We start from the raw sequence: 25,025 nt of genomic DNA, 5'->3' as shown, positions 1-25,025 counted from the left end.
GGTTTAAGTTCCGTCCATCACATGCCAATTTATTTGATTTGGCGGTCACAAGTACGATCCTAATCAAGTTGGAAAAGGAGCCCTGGGATTACCATCATCGAGACTGGTAGCTTTCCCCAAAAGAACAGATACTGTGCTTGCAATCCTTACTTACTGCTGACTTCTCTTGCAAGGTTGTTCTCTTGCTCAGTGAAAAGCATTCACTGCAGAGGGTAAATCATCAACCAGCTACAGGCGGCTCAGACTTAGTTGCTTCATGCTTTGATCATCTTGTTCAATGGAAGTTGTTGCAGCTTTAGAGGAAGGCCTGGGAAATTGTTGGACTTCTCTATAAGCTATATAGATATCCAGATGTTTGCAGGTGTCATGGTTAAGTGCAGGGAAACCACATGCTTCACTGTCCTGACTCACTCAACATGGGTAATGATGGGATAAAGCCACTTAGCCATAAACCACAGCACCCACCATCGTCAAGATGCAACCATGACATTTGCCTCCATTTTCACTTTTCCCCTCTGCCTTTCTCAGCCATATAACCTCAACCTTACAGAGTCTGAACCAGGCAGATGTACAAATCCTCTTCCCTTCAGAGTACAAAGGGCAGAACACCCCTGATCCAAAACACATTCAGCCCAGAGGCACCTGCCCTCTAGGTCCTGCTGCAGTATGAATTGATAGACAGCAGCGAATATTACCAAAGGGGAAATTGCTTAAAGCATTTTTAATTACATTCACTGTAGAACAAATAAATACCTCAGTTTAAGACAAGCTGAATTACAACTTACTCTGGTTCCTTGTAGTTTTCTCCTGGAGCAGTACGTATTATTTCCCCTCCTTGCTGCCTTCTGAATTCTCATTAACCTTTCTGTCAAGACTGCATTAAACACATCCTGTTAATTCACCACGTTCTTTGAGAAACCTGACATGGATATGACAAATGCTTATCTAAAAACCAACCCTTCTGGTTTAATGAAGTGCACAACAAGAAACACAAAATCCTAGTTTGTAACAAGTTTGACTTCAATTTTGCTACTTCACTTAAGTTCATCTATCTGAATAGCTTCAGTATCTGTCCTTATGGGAGCAGAGGAAAAGGTCATAGACCCTGAAGAAATGTAAAGGCTTCAAGAACCTCTTCCACAGCTGAAGCACACTTCTACAGCACACTTGCCTCCTAAATAAAAAAGCTGTACAAGTAACACAAGCTGCTCTTACTCTCACACTTACTGTAGGTCAAGGCACTAAGTTTCTCAAGAAAGTTTATAACCTTGTGGGCAACTTCTAGCGAGAAGTTGTTGCAATCTTGGTGCAACACAAGGTAAGGTGTGAACATTTCTGTTCAGGTAAGTTTTGTGAAACAGAATATTGTCCATTCTGTAAAACAGGCAGCTAACAGAGCACTGTTAATGCTCAAATAAGATCCCAAAGTACTTGACTGGTATTGATGGACTGCATCTGCCCTGCTTAGCATTTTCTGAAAGCCATTCAGTAGGACAATTATGCAATGAAAATCCCATTTATATGTCTCTTTTCATCTACAAAGGGGTCAAAGTCCTATGTATTTATAAGGGTATAAAGGCATACTTATTGCTCAAGTGCAGCCAATTCTACAGCAGGAAATACGAAATGCTCTGCACCAGCACACAACATAATGGGTTGTACAAAGAGAGCGATGATATTTAAATCCAGAGAGACAACAACACCCCATTAACCAGACCAGAAAAATAAACATACACTCTAATATAGAGGGCTTTCAGACTTGGGTTTAGTTACTAGCACTTAAACATTCACTCTACTATAGCATGACTTTAAGTCTCCTGAAAATAGCTTTGCTTTTCTTGCATACCTTTTGTGACCAACGAAAGTAGTTCATGGGCCCTGTACATACCAACTGTTCAAAACCCCTCAGTTTTTTTTTCCATTTAATAGGCCAACTTCAAATCCAACAAGTTGACATTAAAAAAACCTGTAAAACTGTGAGAAATGTCATATAGGCTGAACGCTAACAAAATACTAATTCTTGGGAATAATGTATTCCCAGAGTCCAGCTAGCCACTGTGAAGAGGAGGTTTGAAGCATCTCTCTTCTTGTCTGTAATATAAATTAATCAAGACTTTTCACTAAAACTTAGATGTTATCACCTGCAGAACTCCAAGACTGCAGAAGATTAAAAGTGTGCTCCTACAATGAGATGTATGACCTCGTAAATATTAGTAGACCTTTTGAACTGGAAAATGCCATCTACTCCAGCTTCTGTGTAATATTGCAGGACTGAGCAAAATAGAATACAAGAATGTTCCTGCTGAAGTTTACCCCCATAGAAACCTAAATAAAACTGTAGCTCGAAGTCAAATTTGCATGCTTCAGAAGTCAATGAAAGATACTTGGAGAATGCTTTTACAATTTTAAAGAGGATTCAGCCCATTAGGCTGAGATTTTGTCCTAAAATATAAATAGCTCAAGAACCAAAAGATTTACCTAACTAAGAAATCAGTATTTCCCAAATAACCAGTTATATACCTGAGCCCTCACTTCCATTGGGAGGCATTTAATAAGGCAGTGATTACTGGTCTCCATCCCGCAGGAAAGGCATTAGTCCCTTCTCATTCTGAACACAGCCTGACCAGCCCTATGGATAAACACTCATTGCCCTTAAGCATTTTCCTCATGTCTCTGTTGCCTCATCTCAGCAGAGAGGGTTCCACCCATCAGGGTTCTGGGGAGGGGACGTGATCTGGACCATTTGGTTTAAAAATGAAATGCGAGCGGGTCAACTGTGCTGTCAGAATGATGCTGAAGGATGACAGCCGCGTGCAGAAGTCAACCGCAGCCCTGCACATGGGATCACCAAGGAAATCTATCCCCCGAGCAGTGGGCCGATGGCTGGAAACCGGGGGAACATGACTGATCTGCACAACAACCCGGGTAGAAAAACGTTTAATTTAAGAAAGATTAGATTGTGGCGACTGCCCCTGACAAGAGTGCCTGTCTAGCGAGGCCTCGAGCCTGTATTCTGGGCTAGCACTGTGCTCTAGCCAAGACCCTAAGTATATTCACAATACAGCCTGTCACCAGTACTGCATTTCCTTGTCACTCTCCAAGAGTGACTGATTTGCCAAGATCAAGACTAAATTCATGATCAGCAGCAAGGGCACCTAACATGAATTATACAACTGGCTTTCCTTCCCAGTCTCCCGGATACGCTAAAGAAACTGTTTTCCCTGCACCCATTGTTGCTTTTTATACCCACACCATATCCTCTGTGTAACGATATGTGACTGTTCGGCCCATCCCGCTGTCTCCTCCCAGTTCCCAAAACAAAGATGATGCTCAGGAACAAGGAGGGTATTTGGCTATTATTATATCAAAGCCTGTATTAGAAAATGGACTGATATGGCAGTGTCTTGCACACCAGGATAAAGGGGAAAAAAAGGTAGGATAGAGGTGGTGATGATTTTAAGTGAGTTTAGCACCAAGGAAAGTGACTGTCTGCTTAGTGTAGCTCTCAAGAGGCAGGGGCAGTGCCTGTGCAGAGAGCTCCATCTATGGAGACAGAGCAGCTCTCCATTGAAGATAATGGGGAACAGCGCAAAAGCAAGGGGATCAGGTGATGAAAGAAGGGATAGGAAAGGACCATTCCTTTCTCTTCACTTTTCCAAAAAATCATGGATACAGAGATGCAATTAAAGTCACTATACAGAAAAGCTGAATGCATAAAGAAAAGCCTGTGAAATCAAAACTGGCTTTTCACATCTCCGACAGTAGTATTCTGGGGCTGAGCAGAAGCAGGGAAATGACTGTTCATACAGAGGAAACACAAGGCTTAGAGAATATCATATTCTGGGAGGCAGCAAGTGATTCTCCTCCCAAACCCAGGATACAGCCCAAAGCCAAAGTTGTAAAGTGAAGGAGCCAGAGATGAACAAGGGACATAAAAATCCAGACAGTGCTCTCAGCTCACACAGTAGAGAAAGACGATGTCTTGAGCATATTAACAAAGCAATAAATCCCACAGAGTAATCTGCCACCCTTAAAGCACAGCATATGCTTTGTCGTGAGAGCTTCTGCCTAAGGGAAGAAGATAGTGGAGTTTCAGTGTCAGCTCACATCTCAGATTTGCTTCTAAAGGTACCTTTAAGTGGGTCACTCAATTTACTGGTAAACCGCTAGATTTGATACTGAAGTTGCACAGCATCTTCTCTAAAGAAGAATTAGATGATAAAGTTTTAGACATGGATGGACTGGGTTTCACTCACCACATCAGTGTAGAGATAACCAGTGATAACGATGAAAGCTAGCCTTCTTCAAGCCATTTCAACTGAAATTCATAAACTCCACTGCAGACAGTTATTTGGAATTCACCACGCTTATTCAAAGCTTTCCCAATAGAAGACCAGAATGAGAAGATTTGAGGTTGAAATACCAGGAAACTATTGCCGACTACCATTTAGATATTCTGTTACAACCACCTGCAGGGCTGTTGTCCAAGGAAATAACAGATTAATTCTTCTCATTTCATTTTTCCAACCAATACAATCACTGTTTAGTCATAGATTTGCCTGGCTGTTGCTCCAAATGATCTCCTACTACTTTGTAGTTATGATTCAGGTCTGAAAACTACTCTAATAAAAACATATGGAACCAACGAACAGAAGAAAAGCAGCTGAAATTTAGATAACAATAATACCAAATTTATCACCATAGCAAAAACATTATTCACTTTCCCCTGTAAATCTACAAGAGTTTTTCACCTGTCATTCCTGAATTACAGCTATCACATCATCTAAATCCATGTATTATTCACGCTTTTCTATTATTGCAGTAATCTGAGAAAGCTGACTGAAGAAAAACCCTAACAAACTTCTTATCAGGCACTAGGCTGTATTTCAACATCAGAGAGCAAATCTATGGCAAACACGTCTGGGATCACAGCATTACCCTTGCAGTGGTGGATTAGGCACTTTTGGAGCCTCAGGTTTTGGCCCCAACAATCCTGATCACCTTTCCTGCTAATTGGAAAGTGTTAATTAAGCAAGAGAAGGAACATCTCTTATTGGATTTTCTTTGATGTTATGAGCCTTTAGCACAGATGAAAGCTGTTTGTTGCAGATTCAATTCAGATGTCTTCTGCTTAATCCTAACCTGTAGTCACAGCCATCAATTTATGTATTATTCATTTTATTAACCTAATATCTCACTCTATTTGACAGCAAAAGCTGTCTGTGTATGACCATGCGAGCTCATAACATTTCTGCTTCATAAATGCATTTTGAATTAATCTTTACATGCCCTATTTCCTATTTCCATTTCCCAAGGAACAGCTTCTTTTTCTTTTTATAGATGCTATATGGTCCTAAGAAATAGATAAGTGAACACAATAACAGTTAACTGCCCTCAACCTGCAGCCTGTAACTTTTGGCATCAGTAGGAAGGAACACTTAGAGCTGCAAGACTGGATTCAGTATCTCCAAGTAAAATCACTGCTGAAAAGAAAGTAGACAAACAACTGTGAAGACTGAAGTGTCCCCACCTAACCCCTGTGTTAAGCACCAGCATCTACAGGGTAACTTTATCAAAAGCACTCATATCCTAGCAAAGCTGAACAAGATTTCCATATAAGAACCCCAAAGAGTGACTGCCTTTGCTTGTGGAAGGTACAGTCTCACCCCACCTCTGATGTGGAGATGAAATGGCAATCCCAGTCCTGGTAAAAGTAACTGCTTGAAGCACTGAATGCGTTATTCTGGTAGCTTACAGCAGGTAAAACTAACTTCCCATTCAAAGTATGCTGCCTATGGATGTCAGCATTGACATACCCCTTGCCACCAGACATAGTGGTATATCCTATGGGAGCACAAGCCTTCACCCTGCTTAGGCCCGTATTTGTATTGGGTTGACCACATTCTTTGCCTCCCAGTGCCTTCTCCTGGGCAAGTCACCTTATGGTAGCCAAACAGTACATCAGAGAGCCTGGAGGTGATGTAACTCAGCCTGGAAATAAAGGATCAGGCGTATCAGATAAATGTTCAAACTAAATACAACAAGATTTAGAACACGCTTTTAGATTTAAGGAAAAGTGTAGTCTTTAAATTACTTCTCTGGAATTTACTGGCTTAAAATGAAAGACCTTATGGCATCCCATCAAAGAGTTGTATAACTCAAAAGGGTTTTCTTTACTCAGTGTAGCCTGCGCAAGATATATTTAAGTAATAAAACCTGCTTCTGCTACTAACCCTCCTATAGAGGCTCTATGATGACAGATTTTAGTTCTGAAGATACAGAGAGGTCTCTGTACAGGCTAGCATTTCCCTTCCATTTTCCTTACAAAGGATTTTGCTGGTTATTTTCCACTATTTGCTTGTTTGAACTGAAAGGCTTTTGATACCAACTTCACAGCAGAACGTGGTCATGATGCAAATCCTACGGTCCCAGGTTTGGCATCCAGCACAAAGCAGACCATACTCCAATCTAGTGCAGCACATCAGCAGAAACAGCCTTTCATTTCACTATCCCTGCAATTTAAATTGGGTACATAAGATCTGTAAATGTCTTCAGGCTTCATGCTGTATCTTACAGCATCTAGCCCCCCTGGGTGGCAGGTGCCTCTCACTTATCTGTCTATGTTAAACACAGAGACTTTGAAAGTGGAATTTCTAGCAAGTAAATGTCATTTGTGTGAAAGGCAAGATATCCCTAAAATAACTTGCAAATCTAAAGTTAAGAGGGGAAAAGTTCATTAACAAGTTGAAGCTTTGATCTACAGGAGGCTTTTAGCACTTTATCTAATCTAATTTGTATTTAATAAGACACTGCTTTTCAAACAGTGCATCTGCAATTCTTTGTAAGAACCCCCCGTGAATGAAATTAATTATTTTGTACTTTCTGCAGAGTTCAGTTTTATATCTTTTGATATTCTGCTTCAGATTTATAGATAGTCCAGATATTGCTTTTGCCTTGTAATGATGTCATTTCCACAGATAATTAATCCCATTGATTAATTCTATTTGTTACGCAGCTAAAAAGTAATAACAGTTTTTATTTGTGATCTTCCATTTACAATTCTATTTTAGTTAGGTCAAAATGAGGAAGAAAGTTGCCCATAAAACCAAGAACAGGCTGTTTATTATGATCTGGGTCAAGAAGTCAAACAAGTTGTTATTTATACACTGAATCTGAAAGTATACTTTGCTTCCACCCTCTGGTTAAGTCATATCCAAACATGACTAAAGGTTTGTGGATGCCATTTGTTTGGCAGGCAAAATGAGTGATTATAAACTCATTTTAGGTTTAAAACATCTAGGGACACAGGTAGTTTTCACATTTTCTTCTAGTATTTATTCCACTGGAGGTTCTTCTCACTCCTATGTGTTATTGCTGCCTATAAATAGGTAAAGATCACCTCCCTCCTCCGATTTACCCTCACCTTTTATCACAACTACACTCTGAAAGACACTAAAAGACAAACTAATGTCACACACTTGTGACACCAGATGTGAGGAGTCTATTCTGAGCTATTGGAAGAGTGTGCAGAAACCACACTGATGGATTGTGGTGATCCTGTTTGCCTAGTAAGTACTGGTGAAAGTAATGGGGCAAAAATAATAGGAATAGTAATTATAGGAGCCAGGCTTTCACATCCACAACAGAATGTATGACCTACTGTATTGCCTGTTTAAAGTTATTTTTAAGTTTGATAAGCATTACTGTGCATTTCTGGATATATACCCTTGCAAATGCCTCCATTCAAGAACAGTTTTCCTTCCCATTGTCTCTCTGAAAACATCATCAGTTCCACTTTTACCTTAGGTCAATGTTAAAACTGAAGTGTTACGGTAAGTCTGTTTAGCAGGGTCAATAGCATTGGTCTGTGTAGATATAAATCCTACAGGTTGAGGACTGTCTTTTTGTTAACAACTTGAATTTTAAATTTAAGGGTAGGATTAATTCCAGCTTCAAGACATTTTAGAAAGACAAAGGGGGAAGATGAAAAGCATCTCAATGACTACAATTTAGCCTTGGTAATAGTCTCATCCTGTGAAGCAATACTGGAAACATTTTCTACCCTTCGTCTTTTGTTCACCTATGCCCAGCACTTATATGAAATTGTCTTTCTTGCAAGCTGAGATTTTAAAGTAGAACCTTTTCTCCCTTATTTATTTTCAGTCTTGTGGCACTGTCTGTGTGCCACCAGTCCAAGTGAGAGCAAGCCTGGACACAAAGGCTCCCCACTCACACCAGTACATCCACATTGCTACAAGCACAGCCCTGTGATAGCACGCACAGCTGTTACACAAACCTGGTCTTTGTTTGAACCACTACTGTAGCACTTTACATAAGTCTTGAGCTCAGCCAGCAGCTTTCTTCACAGCTAAGAACTTGGTATCTGCATCTGCTCAAGTTTAAGGTGCTAAGCAGTGCCCTCAACCTTTAAATGGAGCTGTACTGCAAAGGGAGAGCATTTTGCACTTCAACTGGGTGATTCGAAGAGGGAGTTGCTATTGGAAATCCAAGCCTTCAAGTCTTCAAATCAGTTTTCTACTTTAAGCGTGATGGAGGAAGAGAGCTTTTATAACCGTAACAGAAATGGGGATTTACAAACATTATGCTGTGTCATCCTAAGCTAGGGAGGTGTGAGAAAGCTGTGGAAAAGACAATTCATCACATGTGAGAGGAGGACACAGCTGCTGATTAGCTAAATAAGAGCCCCATTTCATCTCTGCAGTTAGCTGGACCAATCTAACACTTCACTTACCCAAATATAACACAGAAAATGAAACCCAAAGATTCACCTACAGCGAAAACAGTACATGGCGGCAGAGAAGAGGCATTACATGATGTGATTATATGTCTGTAAGAAAAGAAATGCTAAGAATTAACACAAAATATTAGACCACAGGCTAATTTCCAAGAACCACGTTCTGCAGACAGATAAACAAGAACAGGACAAAAAGAAACATTCCCTGGCTGAGTGAGCCCCATCAGCAGTTCCAGCTCACCACCCCAGGGCTCACACAGGGTGGATGTAATCTGCAGAAGACATGCCATCAAATGGGGAGGATTTGCATGCTGCTGCCATGTACTGCCCCAGGACACAAGATCTATTTGCAGAGGTCCTGCGGGGTGAGCTCTGCAAGAAGGCTGGGCAGAACCCCAGATCACATCTGTGTCCTACAAGGTTCTCCTGTCTTTTCTATCCTACATAGGAATTGGCACTGTTATTCAAGCTGTCTCTTCCCTCTCCCCTTAAAAAGACTCTGCTTTTCTATTTGCATTCTTGAACTCACTCATCTCATGAAATGCAAATGAACATAGCGCTGTGTCTTCCTCACTGAATGAAGAAAGCCATCACCATCTCCATTCAACTGCTGAAGTTTTTAAAGGCTCTTTACCCTGTCCATGCTACGCGAGGAAACTTTTCTTTAAATGACATTTTGACATTCCCTCCCCCCCATATCACTCATTTTCACAAAGTCTTTTTTTTTGATGTGACAGTGCAGGTTACTGAAAGATTTTTGAGATGTCTGCTCAATCAACCAGCATTACTGAAATCTGAACTAGGAAACTTCCCTTTCTCCTTTATTTCCCTACCTTTTCATCAGAATCTCCTACAAGAAAAAGTGAGTATAGCTGGCTAGACCTAAAATGACCCACTCATGTTCTTTTCTCAGTAGGAACAGGTAACTACAATGGGAAGACAAAACTTGCATTAACAAGAAAATACCCTCCACTGTCCTACACGTGGAACAAAACCTGTACCATTATCTTTTACTGGGATTACACTATAGCAAAGTAGGAGAATGTATTTTTTTTGACTGCAATCCTTTCTTCCTACATATTTCTAGCTGAAACACATTAAAACGGGTAAAAGAAAAGTATATACCATCAGAGAACAGTCCAAAGCATATGGAAACAGCAATTAATGGGTATAACTCCCTGTATGCTAAACTTTCTTCTCTGCTTTCCTTCATTTATGATGAAAATATCACAGATGAGGGGAATGTAACTAGTTGAGCTCTCCCTTTCTGTTTTGCGTAGTACTACCTTTGGGAAGAAAACCCTCAGTGAATACAATTAATTCCACTTGTATCATCTAATTGCCAGTGACTGGGCACAGACCCAGTGTGTGTAAGCTGCTCTGCAAACAGCGAAAACAAGCCAAATTTCTCCATGAACTCATATCCCCACTATAATATTCTCAGCATTCCTATTCTTCCTTCCCACAGACTCTGTCCCAAGACCATCAGTTCTAAACCCCCTGCTGCACCCTCTGCAGTTGATAACTGCAATGTTCCCAGGTCCTCTCTACAACCCAAACTCTCTCCTGCAAAAAACAAATCCCAAACCAACAGAAAAAAAAACCAACCCCAACCTCCCCACCAAAGCACTCCCTATCTCCCCAGCAAGAACCAGCAACCTGCAAGTTATCACTGAGCGGGTTCCAGCTGACTGACAACCCCGGGTATGGATATTTTGAAGGCCCAGGCAGGTTCCGCTCCAAATTTTGCCTTAGTCTGAGTGCAAGCTCAGAGCAGTGATTTTGCTGAAAACACTGAGCTCAGATTGACATTTTCTAATTAAATGCCTTCACTCAAAAACATGCATATCGTTCTATCTGTAATATCACAGTATCTCTTCAACGTGACGCGTGTGGTATCGATGTGATTTCTTTCCAACACCAACTAAACGCATTTAATATGATGCGATTCCTTTGTGCATGGTTATTCAAAACCCAACTTAGTTGTACATCTATACTGCACACAGTTTTTAAAACACAAGACAAGTGTTCACTTGTGCCCTTCATGCCACACTGACAGCTCATTGGGTAATGTCAACCCCAAGATGCGGTTTCTAGTCTAGTTACAGTACAGGGGCACATTTGAGCATTATTCACAATATAAAGAAGATACACACATAAATCCCATTATTGTTCTTGGAAACCATGCACATTGCACCTCCAATACACTGTTTAAAAACTGTGCCCCACAGAATCATTTTAAATAACTCCTATTCTACATGGTATGAACTTGTTATCTCAAAAGTATTCCTTTGCCTGCTCTATGATGGACAAGAGGCAAGAGACAAAGAACAAGCCTTATGGCTTCAGTCCCTTTAAGTTTCTAGCCTTTTCTTTTGAATGCTAAAGAATGTAAAGCAGCCTGTATCATTCAAATAATCTAATTTTCCAATCCACCTTCATTAACATTGCTGGCTGAAGCCAATTACAAATGCCTTTAGGCTTACAGCCTCATAAGCATAATGTGACAGGTCAGATTCCATTGTTTGCTCCATCCATCATTACTGACACAGTAATTCAAAGTACACAACTGTCTACTCACTGCTTCTCCTTTCTCTCTGTGCACCTGCTGTAATTTTAATGTAGAAGCTTTATTAATAAAGTACATCATCTTCTGTCATTCAGTGCTGGCTTCTTCCGCACATGTGAAAAGCAAAAGCCACAAGTTATGCTTTTCTTCTAGCAGTATCTAATGTTCTCTCCTTTGGGGTAATGTGCCCAAGCAAGTCACTGCTGGTGATGAGCTTCATAGAACCATAGAATAGTTAGGGTTGGAAAGGATTTTAAGGTCAGCTAGTTCCAAACCCCCTGCCATGGGCAGGGACACCACACGCTAAACCATGTCACCCAAGACTCTATCCAGCCTGGCCTTAAACACTGCCACAACCAATTCACAGCTTCCTTGGGAAAGCTGCTCCAGCGCCTCAGCTACAGAATAACCAACACCAGACAAAAAACCCAAAGCAAACACAAAACCCAACAACTTTTGGAGTGATCTGGACATCTAACCAAGATGTTCGCTTACGGTGTAAAACATGGCTGGATAGGCCTATGTCTCCCAGCCTGAGGATGGGCATACAACTTCAGTTTTCAAGATGCCGATGAGATGTGGTCTCATTTAATTCAACAAGACTTCAGCACATAAATTTAAGAACACTCCCTAGGTTGTTTTTGGAATACTGAGCAGCCAACAGTGTGAGCGTTACGCATTCAGACTTGTAATCACTGGCAGTAGTTACCTGCGTGCCCAAATAAAAACAATGCCTTCAACACTGAGAAACCCATAAATGGGAAGGAGAAAAATCAGTGACATTCTAAACATCTCATCCTTCCATAAGAAATATATTTGGGTAAATCAGAAAGGCACAGGGAGCAAACATTTCCTGCAATGTGCTGCTCTTCTTCAGCATTGGTCTTTACTATGGAAAGAAAGTCAGTTTCCCCCCCTCACAAAAAACACACCCCCGTCAAACAAAACCCCCCAAAAAGCCAAAAGACACCCCCTCCCCCAAAACACCAAAACCAGAATGAAACAGGAATCTATATTAAAACTATTTAGAGTGCTTAAAATATGGCTATAGATTGCCATTCAAAAAAATCACAAGTATTTATTGCTATTTGCCAATACCTTGGCAAAGAATGTTTCAGATGTGTATAACTCACCCCCCATTTCAAAGATGGCTTTTTTTTTGGGGGGGGGGGGGGTGTTAATCTGGCAATAGCTGACATGTAAGTGTGAGGAGCTTCATTATCATACATCAGTTCTAATTACTAGAGACTTTAAGTGGATAAACATGAAATGAATATACCCAATTTAAGGAAGATACATTTAAGTGAATCTTAGAAATTGAATCTACTCAATTCAAATGAATGCAATAAAACCCAAACATAAACCCCACAAGACTGTATTACTTTTGTTTGACTTAGACTTCATTATCCTGTGGGAGTACTGCTGAAACTCAGGACAGCTACCACAAAACTCTGCACTGCACTGAGAAGATGAGCTCTTTCAGTTGCTTTACAGAGCTCTATGAATGTTATTTGAGCCATCTGGGACAACTGGCTTGTAAAGAACTTCAGTGTGAGAGGAGCCTGAAACTTCACCTCTTCCTGTCGCTCAGTGACGGTGCACGTTTGTTGGAGACCTGGAGGTTATTTAATTCTGCACAGGTTCTTACATTGCATTTCCCAGCAAGGTATTTATACATCACTGCTGCAGCTACACAGTGAGAAGTTTTTATTAGGGAGTGTAAACTGTGTTTTCTCTGTACTCAAGTTACCAAACTAATAGGAAGAATGAATTGCCACTTGCAGCAACACACCTAATAGAGACATTTTATCTCAATCTTCCCCACGTTCTGGGGGCTTAACTTAATAATTAAAGCATTCAACTCTGACAAGCCTTAACTATGGTAAAACACTGGATTCTGGAATTAAAGAGAAAAATACAGATTCAGAAGCTGACAAAATATGTTAATCCCAAAGAGCCCAGGCAGTGCAAAGCCAAACTGGTTTGGACTGAGCAATGCTAAAACATGGAGAAACAACCTAAAACTATCCTTTCCCTGCTAGGCAAGGCTAGAGAAAAGAGACAAACATTGCTATACCCCAATTAGACCAACTTGCTTCTCCCATAATCGCTAAAACTTGGAGGTATAACTTCAGCTAAGTTCTGCTTTCTGTCAGGGCCTTTTGCTCACTGGCTTTAGTGGGAATCAAAGCAGTAAGAATTTTAACTGATTTCTCTTTAAGAAAATTATACCAAAGAGGAACAAAACCAGGTTGTGATCCACCTAACCCTGTCCCCAGAATGTCTTCAAGATTTCCCTGTCCCGCTTTTATGTACACAAGAGATGACACCAGCTCCAGCAGAACCAAGGCAACTCCATTCTGTTTCCAACACTGACCAGGGGCTTTCACAGAGTTTTAAATAGCCAGTTTCCCACAAAATCAACATCCTCTGTATGAAAAGATTCTCCATGGGATTAAAAAGATTTCTTGGTGTTTTTTTTTTTTGTCAGTTTGTTTTTTTTTCTCCAAACCCTGTTTGCACAATTGTGTTAATGGAGACTCCTCTCCAAAGACTAAAGGGACAGCAACAACCAGTCTCTGAAAGAAGTATATCATGCCTCTGGCCCTAGCAATTTCTCATTAATTCATGCAATCTCAAACCTGGCAATATGACAAAGCAGCCCTTACCCTGTAAAAACCGCCCAGCGTTCTTGGTTTTACCTCTATCTCTTGAGTCACTGCAGAAGCCTCTATTCTGGCTGTTCTCATAAGTCATATTATGCCAGGTGAAAAATCTTACAAACACATATAAATTCACGGGGCTTAGCTGGGAAGCTGTCACAGAAGTAGCCACAACACGCAGATCACTGGTGACGTTAGTCAGGTTTTTCCCAGTTAGGATACGAAATTGGTAGAATGTTGTTTGGGACTTTGAATTTACTTTCTCACACCACTGAAAAGCAAAAGCTGCTCCAATTCAAGATAAAACTAAATGGAATTTGTAAAGAAGCTCAAAAATTTGCTGAATTCTGTGGTTATTTGAACAGAGTTCAAAAGGTGGATTTCCCAGCGCCCTCGGAGTTTAATAAAGGTTACTCTAACCAGGGGAAAGCACAGACCTCTTTGTCCTGGATTATTTGTAGCCAAAACACCCCTAGAAAGCAGCACTGGAATGAACATACGAGACAAAAAAAGCAATTTTTTGAGTCCATTGATAGAAAAAAGATACTGTTCTTTGAGCATATGCAAAGAAACCCTTTAGAAATACATACCTTAAGAAGTTAGCATGGGTTACCAGGTACACAAGAATCATGATCTACCTTATTCCTGATTCTCTGCTCATTCATTGAGAGAAAAATATATCAACAACAGGATGCCTTCAGGATAAATGGCACTTGATCAAATAGCATTGCTCACCTCATGCTTCAGTTCAAATAAAATGTGCAGCTGTGGTGGGCAGAGTACAAAGCTCTGTGCTTTGCCAAAGTTCATTACTTCCAGCTTGATTAGGCAAAACCAGCTTCACGCAGCTTTTTAACTGTACGACTCGAGTCTCACTGGCCCAGAGTACAGGCCGAGGAAACATCCACCTTGTTGGGAATACAACAGCCAGATGTGCCCAAATCAAACGAGTGATCTGCAAAGGTACTTGAAATTAGGCAAATTCTAGGTCTCCCATAGTCCTGTGGGGTTCCCCTGTTAGTTCTGAGAATGAAGCCAGTGATGCTGAAAGCATCATGCCAGATGTATCACTACAGTTAAGAACCCCACTGCAACAAAATGAATTGTAACGAAATAGGAATGAAGGTTGGAACAGGAATGATATTCCTGCTGCTGGAATAAGGAAGCAGTAACAATGACGTAAAATATTTTTCCCATAGAAAAATCCATCAGGAGTCACATCCCAAGACCCCTCTTGATTTCCACACAAAGATATTTGAATGCTCCTTTAAAAATCCTCACCAGCTTGATCAGAAAACTTACCAATGGTGATGTCATTGCTTATATAAACACATTTGATTTAACACAGATGAAAGACAACATCACCCCCCCCCCAACCCCTAAATCATGCAAGCTTTTTTCCTCATGTCATCAGAGTAGCTCTCCCAGTATTTTACTAAGGGAAAGAGTCCAAATCTTTCCAAACTATGAATGAGGAAAATGCGACTTGCTCAGCATCACAACATGGGTCAGTGGAAGAACTGGGTAGTGTAACAGATCTGCCATGGACAGGTTCAAGCCATGACAGACTATGCCAGGCCTAGACTTTGAACTCAGAGTAAAGAGTTGAATTCATAGATTAAAACTAAGAATTCATACATCCAGAACAAGAAGATGAAGAAAAAGAGGAGGGGGAGAGGAAAAATTAATTTATTCCTGTACCCCCCATCAACAATCTTTAAACTTTGTGCAAGGAGCATATGCAGGAGGATAACTTAATTTTCTTCTCCACAGATTTCTTTAACCATATCCTACCTTGTCTTAATCTTCCCTGTCTTACTCCCCATGCCATACCCTCTTGCACAGATTGCCTTAATTTTCCCTTAAGAAACCAAACCAAAGATGAAAGTTAATACAGAATTTAATCAAACTCCTCAGGACTGGTCTTAACGCTTTCTAAGCCTCTGCTTTGTATCTTGTTTCCCATCACAAAAGACTAAGTCATGCTTTCAACCAACTACAGCGAGGGAAAGCTGTGCAAAACCACATCTGGATGACAGCAACCCGCACTAAAAGGACAGGTAATCCAGCCAATGACCAGATTACGGAAAACCAAACCAGGTTGCACTAAATACTCAACATTTGGATACTTTTAACAAATCCTTATTAACTGCGCTTCTCAGTACAAATTCCTCCTAATTACATGCAGCAGCACTCACACTGCACACATTTAACTACTCGCGTCATTATTTCAGTCATTATTTTCCTTCTCATTTCAAGACTGTCAGAAAATTATTTCTCTTGCACATCCCTCAACATCAAATTTGTTACCTAATGTTATGACAATAGGAGGCAATTTTCCCTTTTCAGACAAAAAGAGGCATGATCATGGCCTTAATTAGTTTGCAATGATTTAATTAAACTTTGCAGAACAACACTGTACCTAATTAGAAGCATAATAATTATAGCGATGTACCTTTCCATCTTTGAAAGGACTATTAGTCATTGAGGTGCTATGTTTCAGAATTTAAGATCATCCTTATTTTCGTTTTCTGATTATTTAAGTGCAGTCATCGCCATGTTCAGGTAATTGCTTTATTAAACAGCTTAATTAAACTTCCTGTAAAACTGACAGCTACAGAGATCCTAATGTGTTGCCGACAAAAACATTAACTAATTACATAGTGCTCTTCCCAGGGCTTACTTACCTCCTAAACTTAATTCATTAGTACTTTAGCTTTGAAAACTCAGATTGCAATAGACTATGGAGATGCTTTACACTGTCAGAGTATTAAACAGAGCTGTTATGCTCAGGAAACAGCCATTTCTTTTTCATGAAGTCTTATTATATGACAGAGAACGTGGGCACTTTAAAACATTTCCATTTCAAGCAGTAGCTAGAGAGACTCAGTACAAACCTAAAGCTCATAGAGTGCAAAAATAACAGAAAAGGGTGATAGACACTTTTTGAGGTTTTCAGAAATATAACTAAATTGTGAAAGTAAACCAAAAAATGCTAGGAACAATTGCTGGGAACAGTATAAGGACTGAGTAGATAAAGGCCGCACCTGTGTTCAGATGTTGTCAAGCACAAGCACTGAATTACTGGTGTGACTAAAGAATCTCATTGCTCAGAAGAATTATTTTGCCACCTGGAAAACCAAACAAGAATAAAAACCCCACTGCACACCGCAGCCAAGCATCTTCATCCCCTTCAACATCAGCACTTGTGTGAAGCAAATGAAACAAGTCAACAACGGAGACAACTTTTGAAGACACTTCAGAAGAAGAACCAGAAATGTTTAATGCTTAAGGATTGATGAGATTTTTCAAGCAGTACAACTCTCACATATGAAGCTGACTCAATTTAAGATCCATCAAAGTACTCAGTATGTTGTGTCCCTTATTGTGATAGTTTAGGTGACACTTTCAGATCCCTTGTAGCACAAGATCTGGGTATGGGCTCCTCATCATTTTCAACATTTTTCCCCATTTACCTTTGTGTTGGAAACCAATACCTTTAAATATTTCTCAATGGAAGATTTCTTTTTCAAAGAAAGAGAGAACTATTCCTTTGACTCATCCTCAGGAAATTAGTTGAGAGTCTGAAGGCTTCTATGTGCAACTGAAAGATCACGTTAAAAATCCAGAGCCTCTATATCAACCAGTAAACTTAAATGGTGGCTTATGGTTTACATTTCACATTTTACCCTATGACTCTTGTATTATTGAGGGCTTTGGGTTGGATCACTCTGTCTAGTTTCTTGCCTCTAGGTCTACCATGTCTTCCAAGAAACAGCCAGAATTATTCTGAGATCAAGTAGCTAAATAAGAGCTTGAGATGCGTATATTTGGTTGTTTTCTCTTAATGTGAATTTCGCTGCATTTATTGACAGCCAAGTTTCAGCTGCATTTTACCACAGTCAATCATACTTCTGCTACATCCTTTTCATTCATTTTTACCTCTAACAGTTCAAAACACGTTAAGAGCAATCCCTGGTACAAACATTACTGACAGTGTTGAATGGTAGCCCCCAGTCATTAGTGAAATGCTTTGATGGTGCTCTGTCAGGCCATGAACTTTAAGCCCAAACCCCCTGCTGTGCTGGCAGGAAAAGGCAAAAATCAAACTGAGCCAGGCTGGATCAAAATGCTGGGGTGTACGTGCATGCTGGCTATCTACTCACACAGCCAATGTACCATTTCAGAAGGCTTTTTCCATTGAAATGCAGGGACCACTCTACCTGTTGTTTACAGGCTTTGCAGGAATACTGTCATTTGCCCAGAATATCATTACACATTCACCTGATGCAGAGCCAGGTATGAATACATACATACAGATGCAAAGCAGTGCCCACACTCAAATGTCCACCTTCTTGCATTTTCACAGTCAATACTACATCATGCCACCAGTGCAGTGCCAGAAATCACATATGTCAACAGCAGTGCATGTGAAAGAGAACTGCTAAAGAAAAGCTTTGATTTTAGTGACTTAAGGGCAAGAAAGAGGGATTACAGCATCTGGGGAAAACTGCCGGTGAATTTGAGGGAAGCAGTTTATTCTGTTTATGAAAGATACCACAAACCCAAGATCATTACTGGCCATAAAAATGTTATTTGTTAGGACATTAAAATATACCATTTAGTTTTAACGCTCTGTCTAAAGTATTTTCAGCTCATTTACCAAAATCTGTCTTCTGGGGGAGGCATCAATGAAGCAGAGCTTTTAGAAGAAGTTGTAGAGACAACGATGCTCTACAGGTTACGTACTCTGAGATTTACAACGTACTCTGTACAGAAAACAGTAACACCATTGCTATAAGCATCTCTCTGACATTCCATAAAGGTTAACCAGACACGTATCCACTTGCTAGGACTGGATGCTACAGAAAGATTACCAATCATCATGACACTGGAGGAGCCTTCAGTCAAAAGAAGGCTTTAGAAAAAGCAACTACAAATACACAATATGACAAGTAATTGCTCCTGCAGAACAGTACTCAGAAAGCAAGAAAACCCCTCATCCCCAGGCAGTGATGGAGAGCATGGAAAAGAAGTTGCTACACTTGAGAGACCAACAACACGCTGCAGTTTTCAATTGCTAGGAAAAGAGGAATTGGTAATTAAACACACAATAAAAGAAGATGAGACAAAGTGTCTTCTGAATGAATCTTTCAAGAGGCTCCTTTAAACAGAGACAACTTCTGGGTGGTGCACCTTTGATAGTCATGCATGTCAGGGACAGGAATTGTTTGATGTCTTAATTATAGTTGTCAAGCTTGTACTGGTAGTCACAATAGTTTGGCAAATTAATGACACTCGCAGAGCTTCTTATGAAAAGCATTTGAATCTTAGGGTAAGAAATACCAAAGGTCAAAAAAGAAGACTCAGAACTAACAGATGCAGGGAAGTTGCACAGAAACGAGCTCAGTACGATGCCAGAATACGCAATGAAAGCTATTTACTATAGAGTCTTACATACTCTCAAGTGTTGAGACAAAAAAGTTGTTTTCAAAATGAGCCCAATTTTAATCCTAAGTACCGATGCTAAATTACTGCATTACATACTCCTAGAGGGTATTAAAGAGCTGCTTGTGTAACAGGCAACTTGGAGCCCTTTTTCTGCAGCCTGGATGTGCAAAGATGAGAGAGTTTCTGCTGATTTGCTCCTTGGCTGTGGAAATCCTTCAGCCAGAACAGAAAAGAGGCTGAAATGAATTACCCATGGCAGCATCTTAATACTGTGTCCATTAATGGATGAGGAATTCAAGCTGCTCAGCTGAGAACATAATGTAGCTGCAATATCATCATCACTGTTAACATTACAGCAGAGATTTTCTTTTCCCCTTGATCATTTTATTTTCCTGGATTTTTATTTCTTTGGACATAGGGTGTATTTTTTGATTTTAAGGGATAGTTTTACTGGCTGTCAAGCCTTACCTTGCATCAGGAAGTGAAGAAAACCTTAGGGGTATTCCCTAAACATAACTTCCAGTGCCTAAAGTGCTGCTTTTGCACATCTATCTGAGACATGAAAGGCTTTATTTGCTAATGGGAGATCTGGATTGCTGAATGGCTGTGAAGTCAGTTTCTATTATTGAGTAAAGCCCTAAGGTGGTCATATTTTCAATGTAACAACAAGCCAATTTATCCCCACTGGGTTATGGGACTGTTTTACTGGTACCATACATGCTACATCTGGCACACAAGCCTATTACAACTGTGGTTTAAATGAACTGTAATATGTTATCCATGCATCCTGGGGAAAAAATGAATTAAAATCTCCCACAAAACTACCACAGAACAATGATACTGCCAAGTTATCACAGCATTTGGAGAGCAAACCTTAAAAACAGGAACTATCCCAAAATCCTCTTGTCTGAACAAGCCCATCTGGTCAAATGGATTTTCTGTTGTATCATCAATATTGAAAGTGTTCCACTTCATTAGCAAGAACGAGCTATTTAGAGAAACATGAATCATGAAAGTCATAAGATTCTGATGTGTCATTCTGATTTGCTGTTTCTCAAATATGCACAAACCTACATTTATCAGCACTTTTTTACACAAAAAATATTCCCAAACTGAAGTAGAACTGCTCTTTAATGCCACCTATTAATGAAAGCTATTTCATCTTCACACTACAGCCTGTATGATCACTACTGACAGGGTCACCAGCAGAACTCACCCTGGTAGTGTATGTGTGTCCATCAGATCCACAGACAGCGTTGCCATGCGTCACGGGGCAAGGCTTGCACTTGGCTATGTTAGCTGGTCCAGCCCAGTGCTTCTGAGCCAAGTTCCCTTTCTTTTGTCGAAGGCTGTAAAATAAGAGACACCAGGTTTATTTGAACATGCTTGTATAAGACAGAAGGAAAAAAGCTTCTCTGAATAAATAAAGGCCAGGTTTTCAACAGAGCATTAATTAAAAGCTTGTAAATAAAATATAGCTGTTAAGAATGCTTCTGTAACATGGCACAGTAGAGCAGGCTATCTAAAAAGTCATCAATTGGTAGGTAGTCCTAGATTTACAATACTTGGCAGCTTCATTTTGATTTATGACTACAAATGACTTCACTTAAGAATACAGTATTTTGTTGAAGCACGCAGCGCTCCTGGCGAAGCAGGCAAGTAATCTTACATCAGGTTGTATTTCGAGACATTTTCACCAGGTTTCCTCTGAGCTACTGTTAAGATAGTGACGATTTTAAAACAAAACTCTTTGAAAAACATTGCAATTTATATTATGCCTATAAAAACCATACAAAACAACTTTGTCACTGCACGTGCCACAGCTCTCTCCACATGCCAGCTACAGAACAGCTGTTATTCTCAGATCAATCACAATCCCCCCAGGAATGCTATAAAGCAACAGGAAGCATCTCCAAATCCACAAATGCCTTTGTACCATGGGAGTGACTGCAGTTGTCCTCAAGCCATGGACCACTCAATTATTCCATTAAAAACGTCTATGAAAAGACATCTGCTCTGAAAACTTCTTGCAAAACATGTGCATTTGATTCTGATTAATAGCTCATTTTCCTGTCATAATGATCTACTTGACTGATACACATTAAGTAATTATCACCAGCCTACTGTTTCAAGCTGATTAAAAGTTTGCTTTAGAAACCACAAGTCAATGTTACAATGCAGATTCATTTCGGCCACGTGTAACTGTTTTTCACTCGAAAGGCTTTACAAGGGAAGGCGTCGCATCAGGTTTGCTGGAGACTAAGGAAAATAACTGCCATCTGTTCTTTTGCCACAGTAGAAAAAGATCGGATATAACAGTTCAGCTAGAAATACATTTCAATGTGCTGCTGAATAACTTCATCAGAGTTTGAGAAAAAAACATATACAGATATTTTTTAGAGCAATTTCACTACAGCTTGCAATTTGCCACACAATACTGACTCTGATGTAATGACACATTCAGCTGCTAACATAATAAAAAGTCTATTCTTTCATCTCAGTTCTAGTTTTCTTCAAGTCTAACCTTTGTCAGTGATGAATAGCACTATTAAGAAACTTGTGTCCACAGAAGGAACCTAATCATGGTATCATAAACTATGAAAATAGAAGCCCGGTATTTAAGACTAAATTTCCTTGTTATTTTGAAGAAGTTTTCTTAATGCACAGAGCAGCTTTTCCTCTTTCAGAGGCATTCTGCCTTGCACAGTTACTGTTACACCACATGCTAAATGCTGCAGATGGGTCATTGCTTGTCTCTGAACCCCAGATACCACTCTGCAGATGTGCTCTCTTATGCTGGGGCTGCACAAACCACTTAAATCTTCCAGAGTCACTTTTCTGCAGCCAACTTCCTTCCAACAATGCTTGTTACTAAAACGTGATTATCTTATGCTCCATTTGGATACAGGCAGTTTTGTCTTTTCTTCTTGACAAGAAATTTCCTCATTCACTACTTATAGGCCTGTACTTCTAGAAATGCACAAGCTAAGTATCAAAACAATGTTTAATGTAGTACTGTAGGTATTGATGAGCAGAGGCTGAGAGATCTATGAAAGGTGCTGTGCTTTTGCTTTGGAGACAGCAGAAGGATGCATCACAGCACAAAGACTTTTTTTACCTTTTCTGACTTCGATTTCTATGATCTCAAGAGACATACCCTTTTCTCTGGGTAAAATTGTTAGAAGAAAGTTTTAGTCCCAGTTATAGGAGAAAAAAACAGGTAAGAAATACTCAACTTGAAGTGTACAATTTAGTGCCATTGTCATCAAAGCCATTAGCCGCAAAACATGCGGGATGGAGATGAGCGACCGAACTAACAAACACCTCATCAAAATTAAATGTAGATTGAAGTTCTTAGCTCGACTTATGCCCAAAAGAATCACAGGATCATGAGGCTCTAAGTGGCAAATATGCAATACATTGTACAGCAATTCTGGACCAAACTGCATTCAGGTATTTTACACCATAATCTTAAAAGTCCACTCTGAATGTGGCTGCTTGTCCTTGTCTGCACAGCCTTACATACACCTTCCTCTTCATTTCTCTAAGAAAGATCTTGAAGGGACCTGCATTGGTCTCTTCAAGAACTATATTGCAAAGCCAGTTTCTACTGGAAGGCTCTTCTACAGCTAATAATGTTTTCCACATTCCCATCATCACTTTAAAAAGATAAAGAGAAAGCAATTTAATTTGTCCATTTCAAGCCACTTCCACACCTCATCAAGCTTGGTGGCCCTTTCCAGCACTTTACTGAGAGGAAAAAGAGCATGCACAGCCTTAGGCCTGAGCTCTGTTCTCACTGCAGCTGCCTTGAAGCCATCAGCCAGCCAGGTGTGTAAAAGCAGAGCCTAACCCTTAACGAGGAACTATAATGATTTCACCTGAGCTCAATTTGCAGTGTCTCACAGATGCTGAAGGAAACATTATCCCCATCCCCCTTTTAGGATCTTCGTTTGCTAATGAAAGGGAATTTATTCTCCAAAGAGAGTCATATTTAACGACAAGAACAATCCACAGTGGAGCGCATCTCAAAGCATTTCATTCTATTAAAAAGTCTGCAATTTAGAAGTGTTTCATAGAACGCGTGTATCAAGGCAGGGGATTGCTGACAGAACCTGCAGCAGCCCTGACTTCCGCATGTGTGATGTGATTAGCAGCACAGCACAGGAGCCATTTTGGTTCCAAGAACCAATCTGGGTTTCTAAAATGAATACGTTCTTTTGCAGCTATGGTTTTGTCAGCAGCAATAGTGCAAAAGGCCTTTGAAGCGAGTCAAAACCGATTTCTGTCAGCTTGGCCAAGTGAGCAATAGCAGAAAGTTTTAACTGGATACCCAGATTCCACACCCCTGCCAAAAATACAGGTAAGCACCTGTTTGCCAAGGAGAGAACATCTATTTTCCAAAAGTAAACACGTATTTTTCTGGATTGGTATTTTTGAGAAGCTGGATAAGACTTTTGGAAGCTTTTCAGTCCTATAACCCCTAACAACACATCAAACATCCAAACAAACAAATTAAAACCTAGGCAAGAATATTGGCTGCCATATGCAGCCAGCAAATCCCTTCTCAATGGAAGTGCACATTCACATAGGCTGGGAACATGTTTTGCTATGCTAATCATCTTGGTTTAGAATAAATATACCAGGAGCAAGCCAGGCCAAAGCAAATTAGGCCTTTTTTGTTTTCTCTCCTGACAATTTATCTGACTTTAATCCTGCTTTAAGACTCAGATTTGAACGGATCTGCTACAAATCATTAGAAAATAACAACTGTGCAGAAAGACCCAACCAGAAACTCCCCACTGGGGTAAAAGTCTGCTACACTGATAAGGACAAGAAGGCCACCTATTTTCAATATTCCAGAAGCAAATAGACATGAATATCTTACGCAAGTATTTAGAGTTACAAGCGACCTCCGCTTGCTTTTGCTTTCCAGACTGGATTTAAGGAGTAGTTAAGTCTTTCTTATGGAATTCAGCCTCTTTAATGTTTTAATGCATAAAGAAATCGCAGAGGTTTAAAACATTCGCACTTCCACACAGGGAGAACTCACGCTGCCTCAACTTCATTACTCATTGCACAGGCATACTACTTACCATACGCTGTAAAATACGGGGAGACTACATCTGTTGTGCTTGCACAGGAGCAAGGAGAAGGCAGCAGGGTTTCCATATGCCACCAGCCAGATGCTAGGACCATACATGTGAGCTCTGCACAGCCAGCCACAAGCACCTGCACTGCCACACAAGCCTTCCAAGCACAAAGCTTTGGCAGTGGAAAGGGAGCTCAGAAGCTGCAGGAAAAGTGGCTCCACCCAAGATTTAAAGGCTTCCAGGTGCACCCTGAGGAGCCAGAAGCTGAGCCCTAATGAGAGCTGCGATGTGCAGCTGCGGCAGCCCCAGGGATGCTAATCACTGAGCCTGGTGCCACCTGGCTGCTGGAGCAGGGATGCTGCTGGCTGAGAGCACCAGCTCCTGGCACTGAGACTGCCTGCTGGGGGGGGGGGGGGTCTGAGCTCTGCCTTTGGTTCAGCAACAGTTTGTCACACCCATGGAACCATAGAATGGTTTGGGTTGGAAGGGACCTT

The 25,025-nt window shown here is 40.4% G+C and overlaps 1 protein-coding gene across 1 annotated transcript in view; it reads right to left on the bottom strand.

The window, feature by feature from the left end:
• The window catches only part of SPOCK1 (SPARC (osteonectin), cwcv and kazal like domains proteoglycan 1), a 285,227-nt gene that overhangs the window by 68,301 nt on the left and 191,901 nt on the right, over positions 1 to 25,025 (bottom strand). Inside the window, exon 5 of the mRNA XM_057409448.1 lies at positions 20,655 to 20,787. Coding sequence (XP_057265431.1) covers positions 20,655 to 20,787 — 133 coding nt within the window. The remainder of the gene's footprint in view (positions 1 to 20,654; positions 20,788 to 25,025) is intronic.

Source organism: Pezoporus wallicus, unplaced genomic scaffold (genome assembly GCF_028554395.1).
Source record: "Pezoporus wallicus isolate ANWC-B61680 ecotype Strahan unplaced genomic scaffold, APGP_CSIRO_Pwel_v1 contig_8166, whole genome shotgun sequence".
NCBI classification, from domain to species: domain Eukaryota; kingdom Metazoa; phylum Chordata; class Aves; order Psittaciformes; family Psittacidae; genus Pezoporus; species Pezoporus wallicus.
This window is presented reverse-complemented; position numbering and strand designations above follow the sequence as displayed.